At 37.3% G+C, this 18,670-nt stretch overlaps 1 protein-coding gene across 2 annotated transcripts in view; it reads left to right on the forward strand.

The window, feature by feature from the left end:
• Positions 1 to 18,670, forward strand: part of GTF2E1 (general transcription factor IIE subunit 1) — a 37,532-nt gene that overhangs the window by 14,893 nt on the left and 3,969 nt on the right. The window contains exons 3-4 of one of the 2 annotated variants that reach the window (XM_038003378.2): positions 10,247 to 10,418; positions 15,921 to 16,162. In XM_038003378.2, coding sequence (XP_037859306.1) covers positions 10,247 to 10,418; positions 15,921 to 16,162 — 414 coding nt within the window. Of the gene's footprint in view, positions 1 to 10,216; positions 10,419 to 15,920; positions 16,163 to 18,670 lie in introns of both variants that reach the window. The other variant, XM_007985665.3, reaches the window with a different exon arrangement.

Genomic DNA, 18,670 nt, shown 5'->3' on the forward strand with positions numbered 1-18,670 from the left:
TTCCTATGTATTTTATTCTCTTTGTAGCAGTTGTGAATGGGAATTCACTCATGATTTGGTGCTTTGTTTGTTTATTATTGGTGTGTAGGAATGCTTGTGATTTCTGCACATTGATTTTGTGTCCTGAGACTTTGCTGAAGTTGCTTATCAGCTTAAGGAGATTTTGGGCTGAACCCATGGAGTTTTTAAAATATATAATCATGTCATCTACAAACAGAGACAGTTTGACTTCCTGTTTTCCTAACTGAATACCCTTTATTTCTTTCTCTTGCCTGATTGCCCTAGCCAGAACCTCCACCACTATGTTGAATAGGTGTGGTGAGAAAGGGCATCCTTGTGTTGACTGGTTTTCAAAGGGAATGCTTCCGGTTTTTGACCATTCAGTATGATATTGGGTGTGGGTTTGTCATAAGTAGCTCTTATTATTTTGAGATACATTCCATCAATACCCAGTTTATTGAGAGTTTTTAGCATGAAGGCTGTTGAATTTTGTCGAATGCCTTTTCTGCATCCATTGATATAATCATGTGGTTTTTGTCATTGGTTCTGTTTATGTGATGGATTACATTTATTTATTTGCATATGTTGAACGAGCCCTGCATCCCAGGGATGAAGCTGACTTGATCATGGTGGATAAGTTTTTTGATGTGCTGCTGGATTCAGTTTGCCAGTATTGTATTGAGGATTTTTGCATTGATGTTCATCAGGGATATTGGCTTGAAATTCTCTTTTTGTTGTTGTGTCTCTACCAGACTTTGGTATCAGGATGATGCTGGCCTCATAAAATGAGTTAGGGAGGATTCCCTCTTTTTCTATTGATTGAAATAGTTTCAAAAGAAATGGTACCAGCTCCTCTTTGTACCACTGGTAGAATTCAGCTGTGAATCCGTCTGGTCCTGGACTTTTTTTTTTTTTTGGTTGGTAGGCTATTAATTATTGCCTCAATTTCAGAGCCTGTTGTTGGTCTATTCAGAGATTCAACTTCTTCCTGGTTTAGTCTTGGGAGGGTGTATGTGTCCAGGAATTTATCCATTCTTTCTAGATTTTCTAGTTGATTTGTGTAGAGGTGTTTATAGTACTCTGTGATGGTAATTTGTATTTCTGTGGCATTGGTGGTAATATCCCCTTTATCATTTGTTATTGCGTCTATTTGATTCTTCTCTCTTTTTTTCTTTATTAGTCTGACTAGCAGTCTATCTATTTTGTTGATCTTTTCAAAGAACCAGCTCCTGGATTCATTAGGGTGTTTTGTGTCTCTGTCTCCTTCAGTTCTGCTCTGATCTCAGTTATTTCTTGCCTTCTGCTAACTTTTGAATTTGTTTGTTCTTGCTTCTCTAGTTCTTTTAATTGTGATGTTAGGGCGTCAATTTTAGATCTTTCCTGATTTCTCTTGTGGGCATGTAGTGCTGTAAATTTCCCTCTAAACACTGCTTTAAATGTGTCCCAGAGATTCTGCTATGTTGTGTCTTTGTTGTCATTGGTTTCAAAGAACATCTTTATTTCTGCCTTCATTTTGTTATTTACCCAGTAGTCATTCAGGAGCAGGTTGTTCAGTTTCCATGTAGTTGTGCAGTTTTGAGTGAGTTTCTTATTCCTGAGTTTTAATTTGATTACACTGTGGTCTGAGAGACAGTTAGTTTGTTGCGATTTCTGTTGCTGCAGAGTGTTTTACTACCAATTATGTGGTCAATTTTAGAATAAGTGCGATTTGGTGCTGAAAAGGATGTATATTCTGTTGATTTTAGGTGGAGAGATCTGTAAATGTTTATTAGGTCCACTTGGTCTAGAGCTGAGTTCAAGTCCTGGGTATCCTTGTTAATGTTCTGTTTCATTGAGCTGTCTAATATTGACAGTGGGGTGTTAAAGTCTCTCATTATTATTGTGTGGGAGTCTTAAGTCTCTTTGTAGGTCTCTAAGGACTTCCTTTATGAATCTAGGTGCTCCTTTACTGGGTGCATATACATTTAGGATAGTTAGCTCTTCTTGTTGAATTGATATCTTTACCTTTATGTAGTGGCCTTCTTTGTCTCTTTTGATGCAAAGTGCTTCTTAAATACTTTGTTAAAACAGCTTATGGTTAGTAATGCTTGATCAACTTCTCATAATATTGTATGGTTTTATTTAGAACACTTACTATGTTGAGTCCTTTTGCATAATCATTGTGTTCAGTGTTCATGTCATTTCCAGAAGTTTTTTGGGTTTTCTTTTCAGCAGTGGCTGTAAGACAGTAAAACAAGAGGATATTAAGATTCCAGAGCCCTGGCTTTTAGTCTTAGTCATGTTAGTAACTGTTACCTTGGGCAAATCCTGTAACCATTCTTGGCCTTCTTTATAGCATGTGTAAAATGGTAAGTTCATCCTATTCTATATCATATATGGCTTCTCTCAACTCTAATTTTATACTTACTCTTTGATTTGGAATGTATTTGACATTCTAAAAGTATGGAGAAGCTTGGGGGTTTTATCACTGGTTTTAGAGGATTATGTTAGTCACTTTGGGTTAATTTAGAAGCCTTGGTTAGGAATTGGAACCCCCCAGTTATAGTATTCATATAGAAAATATGCTCTGTTTAATTATGTCATCTTCAGAAATGCACAGGCATAATGGAGAATAATTATTTAAGCTGGCTTATTTTTCCAAGCTCCCCAATTCACTACCTTCCATATATATATATATTCTATTGGCTATTGTCTTTCAGATAGTTGAGATGAGTTTGATTCTGCATGCTGAGATGAATTTGATTTGGGCCTAGTTTAGATAATTTATTGCAATCTTTAATATTCATCCATGTACTATCCTTCAGTTTGTTGTTTTCTGCCCTTCCTCCCCCATATTGTACCTTTTTTCCCCTTCAGAATGGAGGAATGATGCATGATTAGACCAAATCCAGATAAATTCCCATTTAAGGAAGGACAGACTAAATTGAATTTTGGGGGGTGGTTTTATATATTTCATAAAATATTCAGTGGGAGGGGAAAACAGTATCTAAATATGCTTCCTAAGCTATGTGGTGGTTGGATGTTTACAGTGCAGTAAAATTAATCATATATGTTAGTGTTACGTCTTGAAATTTTATAGTTTCCTCCTTATCTCACTAAAATCCTGGGAGTTCTGTTTCTAGCTACTTAGTTTTAACATGGAACTCTGAAGTGTCTTTTGTTTTTTTCTTTTTCCGGGAAGCTTTTTGAGTGAAGAGGAGTAAAAAACTTGGATTCAAAGTTTTTTCATAAGATTGTCCAGAAAAATTATGCATGCCATTATCTCTTGCTTAGATTTTGCAAAGCTCTCTTAGGTAGTTTCCTTGCTTTCACTCTTGCTTCCCGTGTAGACTGTTTGTCATAGCAACTAGTGCTCCTTCTAGCATATCAGGGCATGCCACTCTTCTGTTAAAAATCTTACAGAGGCTTCTTCTTTCCCTCAGAAAAGTCAAAGTCCTCAACAGAATTTATAAAGTCTTCTAGTTGCTTCTTCCCCAATTTCACCTTTTGGAGACTATTTCTATCACTCTTCCCATGTTCACAGCAGCCACCTTATTTGTGCTTTGTGTGCACCAGGCATGCCTTTACTTTATTTGCCTTTTTGCATGCTATTTTCCCTTGTCCAAACATTTGCATGACTTGCTCCCATCAAGTCTCTGCTCATGCATTACTATATCAGAGAGGCCTGCCCTGAGTTTCCTGTATAACAGAGCAACACCCCTTTCCCTTCACCTTCTTTCTTCCCTGCTTTTTTTCCCCCATAATACTTATATACTACTGATGTGATTTTTTTGTGTCTTAACTACCCCCAACTAGAATGTGAGTGCCATGAAAGTAGCTCAGAAGATGATTGGCTGAACTTAGGAAGGCTGAATGTCAGAAGCCCTGAGGATATTAAACCCACTGTTCTGGGGTGAGGGCTCTGCAGCAGCAGACATTTGATCCTCCCTGTTTCCTTGGCCAGCCTTGAGGACATGGGCTGCAATATGAGTCCCACTTGAGCACTGAAGCACCCTGTGCCATATCAAAGCATTTGAGCTTATTTTGATATTTTAAAAATTTGTGGGAAAAATGGCTGAATATTTCAGTTGCAACTAATGCCTTTGCAAATGTTTGTCAGTGAATTGTGGGCATTAGCTGATGGCTTATTCATTGTATATACTGGACTGAAGAGAGAAAAATATAATGCTAAGTAATGACTAATTGAGGGTTTGACTAATAATGTCTTCTGCCCATGGTGTAATGGGTCTATGTCCTTTTCGTCAATTATGCATTTCCAGAGCACGTACATGTCAAACTTAAGAGAATAAACAAGTTTTTGGTGGGGTGTTCTTTTTTTTGCTTTGGTTTTTTTTGTATTTATTTATTCTCTTAACTGAATACCCATATAATTACAGTGAGTAACATGTATGTTAAAATGGTAATATGTTGGAAGCAATTAAGTTGAAGGCCTTGGCTGGTATAATATATACCACTTAAATTTTCTTCTGTGTTTAGCAAAGGAAAAATGTCAAGTTTCAAATTTTGCTGAGCATTACTGGTTTTTTTTTATTGCTGTTACCAATCCCTTCCCCCCACCCTCCCCACTGCCAATTCATTTTTGCTTTTACTTTTATTATTTTGGAGAAAGTTAAAATTAAAATGGTGTAGATCTTTCCCTTCCCCCCACCTTCTGCCACTGTCCCCCTCATCCCCACAATTAGGTATCCATTTCTTTTCTCATTTGGAGTGATAACTTAGCTTCCGTAGAAGAATCCTGAGTCATAAAATTGGGACATTCCTATACTACTGAGTAGACCCTAAAATATAGCTTTGAAATACTATTTATAAAAGGTATTTTTTCTTCCCATTTTCAATGCCTGTTGGTTATCTGCAGTTGGATTTATTTTCATTTGTTTGGCAAACCTGATAGGTTAAGACTCAGCCAAGTAAATGCGAGGTATGTGACAGGCACTTATGTTTGTTAAATAAGTTATTTGTTATAAATCTTTTCTCCTATTCAATATTTTTAAAAAATAAAGCTAATGTATATACATGGGAAAAGTTTGCTAAATTGTAGCTGGCAGGGCTGATAGGAGGTTGGAAAAGGAATGTATAATTCAGGATTAGTGAATTTAGTATTTTGAGACAAATTTGTATTTGAATCCAAGTTTAGTGATTTTTGTTTTCAAGCTATGACTTGGTAAACTTAACGCCTCTTAAGCGTTCATTTCCTTTTATGTCAGATTTAGATAGAATTATTGCATAGATTTGCTTCTGATGAATATATAGGAATATTTGTAAATAGCTTTCTTAGTTCTTTTTGTGGTTTCTGAGTATAGTTGATCAAACAAATGTGTTGTCATAGAACTCCTTTTTTCTTCCTAACCCCATCATTTGTCAAGCTTTGCCTAAAGAATCTTTGTAGCCTTCATTTTCTCTCTGTTGCCACATTCTTAGCTCTAGCTTGCATGTTCCCCCTTGCATGCCTTGGATTCACCATTTCTGGTTTTTGCCTTCTTGATCTTATATGTGAAAAGGGAAAAATTGTGCAGAGCTCTGAGTTTCAATTCCAGTTTCTTCTCTCATTCTTGAGTAGTATAGTCTATGCACACTACTTAGTGTAGAATGGTCTAGTTACAAGAAGAGTTGGGATGTTTATCATATTGCTTAATAGCAGCTCTCTGCCAGGTGTAGGCATCAGAATTCCTTGTGTAACTTTAAAAATTCTCATTCCTGGGCCCCACTCTGGACCTCCGGGATCAGCATTTCTGGCATGGAGCCTGAGTATAAATTCCACAGGGGATTTTTATGCAGACACTCAGTTAAGAACTGCCTTATTGGGAGGCCATCTCAAGCCACTCAAGCAGATCAATATATGTAAATATTAGTTTTCATAACCTAATGGTCTTTCCTAACACCCTTCTATGGCTTTCCTATTACTAAAGAATAAAGTCAAAATGAAGCGTATCATTCAAGATCCACTTATGGTCACCCCAGTTTATCTTGTTAATTCTGTTTTTTATCATTCTTTTTGGTATTTTCCTATCAGACTGAAATTGCAGTCTAGCATCATTTTTCAACCACCCTACTTCTCTTATGATGATCTAGAATGTCCTATTCCCTTACCCCTTCATCTTCTTCATCTTTTATTTTCTAAACTCTATCTCAAAAAGGTTTACCTTCTCGATAAGCTTTTCCTAGTGCCCTCAGCTAGAAGTCACATTCCTTCTTTGAACTCCAAAACATTTATGTACTTTATTTTTTGCACTGATCCCTGATTGTTTTATCTCCAGACATCTTTCTTCCCTGCTAAAGCTTCTTGATGACTGGTTTTGTCTGTGTATGCCACCACCACTCTCTCAGTTACTTGGGTGCTTCCTTGGTACATAGTATGTGCTGGGTTTCCGTGTCCTCCTGCCCCTTGCCACTTGCCCCTTCTGATTTCAGGAAAACTGATTTGCATTTTTATAATGCGTAGTGAAATGTATACAAAATGCTGCTGGTGTATTAAACCAGTCTTAAGTCATTTTCCATAAAATGTCAAATTTCTTACTTTTCTTGGATTTTTTAGGGTCCAAGAAGAAAAATAAGAAATTCTACATTTGGCTTTGACAGGCTTCTCATTTACAACTAATGTTTTTGTGATAAACATAGGGCTCAGAGATGTCGGGCTAGCTTTTCCTTTTGTAATATTTGCTAGACGTGGTAATTATTGGGAGACTATTCTCCATGGATCTCTCACATGTTATGCATGTCTTACGAGCCGAGATACAGACTGCATTTTTCCTGGACTATCATTTTCAAGGATGTTTATGTGGCGAGCTGCCTTAGAAGACAGAGATAGTATTTCTCTTCAGAGCAAAGAGCAGGTTTGCTTATGGTGCAGTATAAAAAATGTCTCTTTCCAGAGCATGTTTACATAGAGTTTAGTGCAGTAAGGATAATGCCACCCTTCAGTGCAAAGAATGGGCATGCTTATGCCCATTTAAAATATTTGAGTTCCTATTAACCTCAGGTTTTCTTTCCTGTAACACAACCCATTGCATGTGTAATTGTTACCTGGCCCTTGTATCACACTCCATGGAAATTGGGGCATGGGGAACTGGCTTAAATATTGACACTGGCTACTGCTATTGCCTTGAGTAGTAAAGTTCATTGTCTCTGACCTGGAGTCTTGTGTCTTCTACCAGCACCCATGAAACTGGCAGAATAACTTGTTAGCTTACAAGTAGGGTAAAATCTCAGACCCTTCACAGTTCTTAATAATAGTTTTAAAGCTGCTCTTTTCATACCTGCAAAATCAGCCCTTCTGTAAGTAACTCTTGTTAAATTTGGCTGAGATTAGAATTCAGGTGCCTTATGACTATATACTTTATTTTTCCCTCTATTCTTTTTCATGAAAATAAATTACTCTAGTTAAAGGACTGTCATTCTGAGATTGTCCTTCTGTGAAATAATGGTGTTAGTAGTGTTCTCTATCTTTCTCTCTTTTCCCCAAATAAAAGCACTGCTGTTTTACGAGGATGAGCTACACTGACGAGCATGTTGATTTGTTTACTTAAAGCTGAAGTTTGGAGTACATATTGTCTTGAAATGAGAAATGGGGTTTTTGGGAGGACATTTTTTTTTAAATTCAGGTATAACATGACTTTTTAACGATAAATTAGATAAATAGTAAAACATGTTGGATAATGATAATGCTAAGGGAAAAGAAAATGAAAGAGGATAAGATTGTTTGAGTGGACAAGACAGTATTGAAATTTTAGATAATGCTGGCTATGGAAGGCCTTACTCGTGGCTTCTGAGTAAAGAACTGAAGTAAATTTGGAGATGAGCCATGTGATTTTCTGGAGGGAAGGCATCTGGGTAGAGGGCACAGCAGTGCAAAGGTTCTGCAGCAGAGTGTGCCTGATGGGAAGCATTGAGGAGGCCAGTTTGTGATGCTTTGAAAACAGATAATGAGAGGGTTGGAGTATTGACCTTTGTCTTAGCTGTGTTTCTTGACTTTACTCCAGAGCATTTGCTTTTATGTTTATATATTAACCCCCTTTCCATTTGAGAAATGGGATTCCTTTCTTTAAAAACATATTTGAAAACTACAGAACTAGATAACTTGTCTTCCAAACTATTCTTAGTTCTCATTGACAGTCTCTGTAGGTGCTTATTTTTCAACAGTCAGTTTAAGTCCCAGTCTCACGTTGGTGTGTTTTTTAATTCAGCAGGTATTTGAGAGCTATATTCAACCCTACTTTATGTGGTTTATTTTTAAGCCCCCACATGATTGTATTCCTTGCTTCTGTTGAAGAGAAGAGGCTGAGACAGCTTGGAACAGTTAGAGAATAATATAACATTCTACCTAAAACCCCTCTAGCCAAGGTTGCTTCTTACCCTTTGTTACCAAATATAAAGGCTAATTTTCAACTCTTGTTGGCCTTGAAATATTAGGACTATACCATTTCCTTGGAACACCATCCTGTCACTCTGGTTGCACCATTTCTGTTTCTCAAGGATTCCTCATTTATGCCTTAACTGCCTCTTCTCACTCTCTTTAATCTCTTTGGATGCTCTTATCTACTATATGGCTTCAGTTACCACCTATAGGTTGTTGATTCTCATATCTAAATTTGTAGTCTAAACCCCTCTCTTGAGCTGAGTTGTTAGCAGTTGTAATAAGTTGGCTTTCTACGTATTCATTTTTATATTTAAAGCAATTTGATATCTTTTACTTAAAAAAAAAACAAAAACAAAAACAAACTTGTTCTTCCTGTCTTTGGTAAATAGTATTCTTGTCCATTTGGTTAAGTTATAATCTTTATGTTGGTGACCATTAGTCAAAGACTATCAGGTACACACCTGTAGTAAACAAAGTTAAGTTTATTGATGCTTTCCACAGCAAGGGAAGCCACATACCGTGGGGAACCATGAAATGTCAGTAAGATGATGTTGGACAGACTTAGAGAATGTGGGCTTTTGTTGGGTAATTTTGGGGAGGATTCAGGGAAGCGATGAAGGTTTCCTTTGGATTGGATGCTGTGAAGAAATGGGGAAATTCTATGATTGGGTATCTTAATAAATCTTATCTAGGAGGTGACAAGAACAGGGTGACGCTAAAACTAATTGGTAAAGAAGCAGCAGTCACTTGTGCAAGATGGGATTTTTTGTGGTTTGCATGGAGTCCTTGCTTTTGTCTGTTCTCAGACGCAATTCCACAGTGGCTTGGGTTTGCCTCACTTCCATCATAGTCTGATGCTGGTGATCTGTGAGATACTGTTTGACAGAAAAATGCCAAAGTCTAGTGAGTGCTGAGCCACCTTCTAGCTCTGAGGGGTTGCTTTTCTCTCTCTTTCTCAGTTATTTGGGATAGATGTAGATTAGGTGGCATTTAGACAATAGGAAGATGTATTTTAGGGTATTTGAACAAATAATTTACATGCTATTGGCTATGTGTGAGGGGCAGTAAAGAAAATTATTATACTGGTAATATATCAGTAGGCTCTAGTGTTATGTTGAAGTAGAGATCACTTGGTTGTTTATTCTTTATGTATCAGTCATACATGGGGCCTTTTATAGCTAAATGTTTGAGTACTTAACTATTTGCCGGACACTAAGTACTTATATGTTCTCTTTTAATCTTTCAAGTAAGTTGACTCAGAAAGGAAGGATGTATATTCCTGTCTTTGGGAATAACCAAACTGGAAATCCAGGTGTGGCTAGTGGTGTAGACTGTTAAGTAATGTTTAAGAATGTGAGTTTTAGCATAATAGATTGGATTGATTAGATACAAATGGTTAATAAATTTTTAAAAATAGCCTGTGACAATGTTCAGGATGACCAGAAACTCTTGGTTTTAGATATTTATTTGGCCTTCCGCATTATATAGGCCCAAATGTGTAATGTGAAAAAAAAGAAAAGAGAAAAGCTGCCAAGAAAGGGTATAAGTTGTGGTAAGCTGTAAAGAATTTGGCTTTAAGTTAAAATAAATATATGTTAGAAATATTGTGATTAAAAACTATGCTGAAGTTAGGGATGAAATTACTTTGAAAAACATCAAAAATGATAGATGGATAGATATGTGATGAATAGCAAAATGCTAACTGTAGAATCTAAATGGTGTTCACATGGCTGTTCACTGTGAAATTCTTTCAACCTTTGTGTATATTTGAAAGTTTTAATAATAAGATATTGGGGGAGGGTGGAGGTATAAACTGTCTGCTATAGTCTTCTCCCTGACCTGAGATACTTATTTTCTCTGTAGGAACTTTCCGCTGTACTTTTTGTCATACAGAGGTAGAAGAGGATGAATCAGCAATGCCCAAAAAAGATGCACGCACACTTTTGGCAAGGTTTAATGAACAAATTGAGCCCATTTATGCATTGCTTCGGGAGACAGAGGATGTGAACTTGGCCTATGAAATACTTGAGCCAGAGCCCACAGAAATCCCAGCCCTGAAACAGAGGTGAGTGTAGGCCCTGTGCTCTTACTAAGAATACTTTTCAACCTGTTCTTGTTTTAACTACCTATACTTTGGAGAGCAAGAGTGGGTAATTTACTAGGAGACTCAAGACTGTAATGTTACACAGGTTCTCAGTTCTGCCACATTTGTCTTATTAGCATGTGCCTGTGATGAAATTCGTTTGTTCTAAATGCAGAACACTGTGGACTTTAGGCAAAAGTCTTTAAATATTTAGGTTTGACTTCAAGTACTCATTCTGCTTGGGCCTGCAGCAACTCAGCCAATTGTTAGCTAATCCTAAATTAGTTGTGCCACTTGGGTATATTTGAATTTTCCTAGCCAGCTTCTGAAGGCTGAAGTCCTTTAAGGAATTCAGCATTTTCTTTTTTGTTTTTGAACCAATTTAATCACCTTTCTTTCTTAGTTGTAATTGCAACTTCCTTGAAAGTAAAATATAGCTGGTGTTACCTGTGGGTTAATACTCCTAATAGTGGCTCCCTATTTTTATCAGTGTTCTCTAATGTTTGAATTGCAGAGGTAGGCTTAGTTTTGCCATGCCAGAAAAAGTGGTTTATATTTTCTTGAAAAGCATAAACAAAAATGGGGGTCAGGGAGTGCTCTCCTACTCTACCCTTTTTTTTTTCTCTCCGTCTTCCCAGCATCAAGTAAGGGATATCTTTATTTAGATACCCTTCACTCCACCCACTCCCTTTGAAAGAGCTGAACAATCAGGTTGTATCTATATAGTTTTTAGGAGCATTCTTAGTATTTTATTTCCTGTGGAACTGATGTTACAGAATAGCCAGTCCTGAGTAAATCTGGCTTCTTTTAGATAGTTAAAAGCAATCCAATTCTACAGATAATTTTGTGTCTGTAAGAGTTATGAATTTTCTAATCCAGTACCATGTGTCAGTTAGGATGCCTTTGCCTGTGATAACAGAATATCTAACTCTAGTTGGAATTAGAATCCAGTCTAGAAGTAGATTGAATAGTAAGAAAATTTGTCTTACATGACTGGAAGTCCTGAAATAGTACAGTTCAAGACTGGTTAGTTTCACAGCTCAATTATATCTTCAGGGATCTAGATTTGTTCCATCTTTCTACGCTGCTGAACTCAGCCTGTTGATTGTCCTCTTGGAACCATGAGGGGAGCTAGCCTAAGACGGCCATGTATTTCTAGGTATCACATGCAGATGAAAATGTTCAAATGCAGAAAAAGGGACCATCCCTTCCTTGTGTCCTATTTTAAAACTGAAGAAAGGTTTCCCAGAGGGCCCCCTAGGATACTCTATTTATCCCCAGATGTCTCACTGGCTACAGTTGCCTTATATGCATATTTCTAAACCAGCAGCTAGCAAAGGAAATGAGATCACATGACTGGTACTTAGAGTAGTTAAGGTTTACCTTCTAGGACTGGGGAAGGCCCAGAGCTCTTTGGAGCAAATTGCCATTGGTATTTTAATAAAGCCAATAAGCAAAGAAAGAAAGGAGCCACAGTTGATAGGAAATTAATAACATCCATATCACAGATAGCTTTAACTTTTGGTACTGGTTATTTATTTCTTTTTGTATAAGAAAAGGATTTCCTCTTTTGAAAAAGGGATTTATTTCTTTTTGTATCTTTTTCAGTCCTTTTAAGTTATATTGTAGCTCTAACATACAAGCTTATGAGGGAAATTGATTTTACAAAAATACAAAATTTTCTAAGCTTATGAGGGGGATGATTTCATGTTGAATTATGCGTCAGTGTACTGATTTCTTCCTACACAATATACTATCTGAATTATTCTGATGTTTCCTCTCCTACCTGTAGTTATTTGTCCTGTTTATCAGGATGCTTCTCCACTACCATAGCATTCAGTCACCCACCACCACTGACTTCCTGTCTCTAATGTTCTCCACCTACCACAATCCAGCTCCCCTTCCAGGATCTTTATTTCGATATCCCCCACTCACTGCAGGCCTGAGATGAGTCTTAGTGGTACAGTGACATCAGAGGCCTAACAGCAGCTCTCTGTATCAAGTCACCTTCTTCTCATCAGGAATGATGGTGACTCCAGGGATGAAGAAGAACCAGGAAGTAGAGGAAATAAACCGATCAGGAAAAAAGGATACCCAACAATCTGGCCATTAAGCAAAAAGGGAGGAAATGGAGGCAGACAAGAAAGACAGAATGGGGTTCCTAGAGCTGCCAGCCAGACCAAAGTAAAACCGTTTCCATGTGGTCAGGAAAAAAAACATTAGGTTAGAAGATGTTACTGAGGTTATAATATCCCCACCAAAGCATTTGACAAATTCCACTCCTTGTATATAACATCCTGGAGGTGATACTGATTTGGCCTTTCTGTACGATAGGAGTATGGAGTTTTGAAATGGCCCATCCTGCCCCAAGGATGTAATAGTCCATCCTGCCTCAGTACAAGAGGAGAAGCATCAGTAGAGTGGTATGGGAGCTCAGACATGATAGCTTTTTTCTTTTTTTTATAAGTGGCAATATTGTTAGTTTGATTACTGATCTGTAATCAGTTAAATTGTAGCTTGTCCCTAGGTCAGAAACCAGGGGCTATCTCTGCAGAACTATCAGTAGGCCTAACCCAAGAGTTGATGGACAATTCTATCCTTTCAGCAAGTCAACCTATTGATGATATATAAAAATCTTCCTGTCTTTCTAAAGTGGAATTCTTTGCTAGTAATTCCTTTTTCATCATCTCTTAACACCTTAAAGATCTTTAAAAATTTAGTTTTGAAATAATCTTCCCCTCTCATCTCTGAACAGGAGTTATATTTTTTAAAAGTTCTAAAATTTCTTAAATAATATAAAAAGATTCAAACATGAATTGTCATTTTTGTCATCTTCAATTAAAATTGTTCCAGATTTTAAAATTTGTTTGACTTGTGGTCAAATGTCTGCTGCCTCACACTGGAATAAAACCCATCTTGAATTTCTGTGACAGAATACTGAAAACAAAAGACTTTTTAAAAGTACTCTTGTGTTAACATTTATTTTAATTGTTCTGTTCTTGCTCTCTAGCTTTCTTGTTTTTCTCAAAGTACTCCTCATACCTTCATGAGATAGTCTTTGTAGTCAATGCTAAAGATAGAGAATAGAGAAAAACTCTGTGTTCAGGATTATATATAAAGAGAAACAGTAACCTCAGAGTGAGTGAGTCATTTAAGTCTGGATCAAGGAAAGATAAGGATGTGGTTGGCCAGATCAGAGAAATATGCCTATTCTCTCTCTCCCAGGTGGGGTTAGCTAACTCGGGGAGATACATTTTGGGGTGGTGGATATATAGAGCAGACTCAGCACATCAAGATGGGGGTGTTGGCTGAGGATAGAAGAGGCATTGAAAGGAGTCAGAGAGACAAATGGGTGCAGGAGGAGAGGCCAGAATGTAGAGTAAGCCCAGAAACATAAAAAACCAGATCAGACCAAGAGAGAAGAGAAAGAAAAGTGAATGCTGAAGGAGACAAAAGTTCAAAAAGCCAACCTATACAAAGTAAGCAGCATCATATTATACTGACGGCAGCAACACAGCCTTTAAAAGACCACTCAGAACAGATGGAAGATAGAAAATGACTAGGGACAGTTAATGGTTAAATTGAGATGAACGAGAAATGATACACAAAGTAACATCAATGAATACAGAAAGAAATAGCAGAGAGAAACCAGTTATTTGCATTTGCAATTGTAGCATAAGACTTCAGAATATAGCAAAAAAAAAAAAAAAAAAAAAAAAAAAAAAGATGGTTTGGATATGTTTACGGAGAGATGCCTCATAGTCCTAGACTTAGAGAGCAAATAACTGGTAGAAAGTAGGAGTAGTGAGGAGGCAAAAGAAGTGATTGAGACATGGAACAGGTAGAACAGGCACCGGGAAGAAAAAGGCTGTGGGAGAAAGTGGTTTACAAAGTAGCCCTGGGAACAGAGGTGGAATAATGAAAAGAATGCAAAGGCAGTACCTGGAAGGCATGGATTAAATGACTGGATCAGTGTGGATTGGACAACTGGAAATAACATTATTTTTTTGTTGCAGAAGTAGCAGTGGCCCTATAGATATCCAGAGGTAGGACAGGATAGGTGGGATAGCTAAGCCCAAGTTTACCTCCAGAGGATGGTCAGAAACAGTGTAATTAGGGAAAGATGTGATGGGCTAATCAGATACACAGACACAGACCTCAGCTAAGTATGAGTTAGAAAACCCTGGTAGATAAGAAGTGACCCGGAAAGAAGTGAAGAGTAAGGGAGTAAGCAGAGATGAAGTAAGACAAAAGTGAAGGCAAAATAGTGAATGGCTTACGAGGAAAGACTAATGAAGTATTTATTAGATTCAGAATGAGTTGGCGCTTCACACGGGAGATAATTCAGGATCCGTGGAAAAGAGTGAGAAAAATGGATGAAAAATGAAGGAGAGACGTGAGGCCAGGTCAGTCATGGACACTGAAAGAAACACCCAAAAGGTTTGGAGTGAGCAGGCAGTTCAAGAAACATGAAGATGGTTACAGGATAAAAAATAGCTGTCTGGACAGAGAGGGACGTGGAGAAGCATATGTAGAAGTTGAGGTGGAAAGCATCAGTAGCAGGCAGAGAAAGGCATGAGCTCAGAGAATCAGGATATTCAAAAGAATTTGGAACAGATTGAGAGTGAAACAGGCAGATAAAATGGGGAACCATCAGAAATACTGAAAACTTGGCCTAACGCAGAGGTGGGGGGGGGGGGGGAACATAAGTGCCTAGAAGATAAGGACGTGATCACACTTGGAACAGGCTAACAGACAAAAAAGATCATGGGTGGTAAAAGTAAAAAGCAAAACAAAATAGACTGAGTGAAACAGACCATTGTCACTGCAGAGTAGAATCTGGTTGGGGATGGATACAGAGTATCAGCATAGATGTGGAGATAGAAAGATACAACTCCATAGAAAAGAAGCTAGTCTCTGCAGAAGATTATACCTTATTCCATGGGTGGCAGGAGAAGAACACTACTTGAGGTCAGTCTTTGTAGAATAGTTTTCTAGCTTTTTCCGTGATCAGCACACAAAAGAAATGAAAAAGCACATAGAACCACTTTGAATTATTCTGGGTTGAGCTGAGATAACATTTTTAAAAATACAGTGTGTTTTGTTTTTGTTTTTTTTGCCAGAGAGATTTTTGCCAGACTAGTGGCTTTAAGTAGATGATGTCACCATATCACTCTCTCCTTCTCCAAGTATTAATAGATTTATTGAAACATCTTAAATCTATAAAACCTCAGTCATTTATATACACCAGAGGATCCTGTGTTTGAGGAACTTAAATATAAATATGATGTGTTTTTCTAACACATGCACCTTTTACCCTGAGGTTTAGAAGCCCTTTCTTGGCCTTGTTGAAGCATGTGTGCATGATTACTAAATAGCATTTACATGCAGTATTTCAGTAATTGCCTCCCCAGCTGCCCTTCTTTTCCAACATCAAGACATTAATTTTTCTTCTTCCTGTACTCCTCTATTCTTTTTATATAGCAAGGACCATGCAGCAACTACTGCTGGAGCTGCTAGCCTGGCAGGTGGGCACCACCGGGAAGCATGGGCCACCAAAGGTCCTTCCTATGAGGACTTATACACTCAGAATGTTGTCATTAACATGGATGACCAAGAAGATCTTCATCGAGCCTCACTGGAAGGGAAATCTGCCAAAGAGAGGCCCATTTGGTTGAGAGAAAGCACTGTCCAAGGGGCATATAGTTCTGAAGATATGAAAGAAGGTAAGAGTAGAAGTCAGCAAAATGGATATGTCTTAGGTTCAGTAGAACATGAACTTGGTTTAGTGGGAAGCTGCCTGAGCGATTCTGGATCTGTTCTACAGAACAATTAATTGCATTATATTAGGAAGTAAGAAATTGAGCAATAAGAAAAAAACCAACTAGTATACTTGCATTGCCCTTCAACTTAGTGAAAATAACAAATAGCCTTTTAAATTTTCAATTGTAGATTTGAAAAATTGTCATTTTATCTTAATTTCTTGGAAAAATGCTATCTATTGTTTTCAAGGTAGCCATACTCACCTCTCCTTTAATCTTATATTACCCTGACATATGCATTTAATTTTTCTGAATTGGGAGCCAAAACTATATACTCCCCCAAACTTTATGTTGTCTTTTCATAAATACCAAGGAGTGTGTGCTACCTGAAATATATACAAAGAGTCCACATGAATAAAGGATTGAGCATTCTCACAGTCCAAGACGGTTAGCAGAACTTTGTTCTAGAGGATTTTGGAAATTTCTGAGCCATAAAAGGTTAAGAATTGCATACTAATCTTCAGAAGTTAGAGAACTGCAAGATTTTACTTTTTAAGTTTTAGTCTAAGTTACTGGATTCAGGACTTTGAGTGATGATAGTTTACGAGTATGTAGAAAATGGGAGGCGAAAATGGATGACGATGACTCAAGCTGGAAAGTAGAGAGGAAAGGTGTCTCTATTTCTGGCTGGATTTTATCAGTGTAACAATCTATGTGCTGCTACTCCTAAGTTAATATATCGTTACTAACATATCACCAAACTCAGGTTACTAACATATCACCTGAGTTTGGTGATCTGTTAGTGCCAAAGAATAATCAGTAACTGAAAACCACTTGTTTTTTGACCTTTCTCCTAGCCTCTTTTCCCTTCGGTATTAGCATTTAGTATATGTGTATACTAGAAACCGTGAAGGTAATGTGGAGTTTGGTAGTGATGGTAAAGCAGCTAATACCTCTACTGTGCTTCTCTTTGATATATTAATTTTAATAAGAAAAAATTTTCCAAGGTAACCATACTTTACCTTCCTTCTTCCTCACTGATTAGCCTGCCACGTTGGTTTTTTTTGACAGAGTCTCGCTCTGTTGCCTAGGTTGGAGTGCAGTGGTGCGATCTCGGCTCGCTAAAACCTCTGCTTTCCGTGTTCAAGTGATTCTCTTGCCTCAGCCTCCTGAGTAGCTAGGATTACAGGAGCAAGCCACCATGGCCAGCTAATTTTTGTATTTTTAGTAGAGATGGGGTTTCGCCATGTTGTCCAGGCTGGTCTCAAACTTCTGACCTCAACTGATCTGCCTGCCAAAGTGTGCCCAGCCTGTTGTGCTATTTACATTCAAGTTGTTTTAGATTATACAGTAGTTAGGCTATACTACTATTTAATAAATTTGTTTTTCCCAACTTGGCTCTTGCCTGTTTTTAAAGCAGCCTTCTTTTCTTTGAACTTAGGAAGAAAACTGAATAAAATAAAACTATTATTAACCAACATTATATATTAAGCTCATAAGTTTAACATTCTAGTTTACAGTTCCTAGAATGATAGAATATGAATCGTATGGGCCTTAAATAAGTTATCTGGTCTACTTAAGTTTTATAAATATTTATTTCAACATAAAATAGGATAGTATATTGTCATGTCTAAATTTGTCTTAAGTTTCTTGATAGTAGAGCAGACTCTATCCAGTGAATGTATGAAGTGGGTCTTACACTTGATTTTCCTCAAACTTCAAGTCATGTTGATATCTTTCACAACTGTATTAACTTCAGTCATGTTCTCATTACCATACTGAAGAAAGTTCTAATTCCTTTTGATTATGTTTTCCTTAAACAGTTCTCTTTTCCACTGTTACCACCTCTTACCATTTTTGTTTATTTTTGTCTTTTTCTGGACCATCTCTAATTGTAATATACTTTACTTGAGACATAGTGACCAGAATGATACATGTTGTTCATGCATGGATTCACCATTGATTTGAGTTTTATTTCCAGTATATCTTTCTGGTTTTTACTTGAGATTTTCTTTGTTGCTTTGGTTCTGGAAGCATGTTAAGACCAAAAACTTTAGAAACACATAGAGGTACTTTTTAGGATCTTCTCTGCCTTGAATTCAATAGCTTGGATCATATCTTTCAGTATATTTTAGATTATTTTTCTGTAGGCAGATTTTCTTGCACTTGCTGAAATAGAAATAGATCTGCTACTTTTCTGCCCACGTATACAACCTTCAGCTCTTCCTATATTTTTTTTGCTGCAACTTGGCCTTTCGGTACCCACAATTGTTTAGCATCAATTCCGTGAATATAGTTTCCCAGTGTACATCTTCTTTGTAATTTATAACTCTGTTGAAAAAGACTGTTCCTAGAACCACTGTTTCTACTTTACCATCCAGAAATTAGCTCACTCATTTATCCTTGTTTTTTGTTTTCTGTCTTCATCTATAACAGAATAATTCTTTTTTTCTCCAAACCTCTCAAGACCCT

This window comes from Chlorocebus sabaeus, chromosome 22 (genome assembly GCF_047675955.1).
Source record: "Chlorocebus sabaeus isolate Y175 chromosome 22, mChlSab1.0.hap1, whole genome shotgun sequence".
NCBI classification, from domain to species: domain Eukaryota; kingdom Metazoa; phylum Chordata; class Mammalia; order Primates; family Cercopithecidae; genus Chlorocebus; species Chlorocebus sabaeus.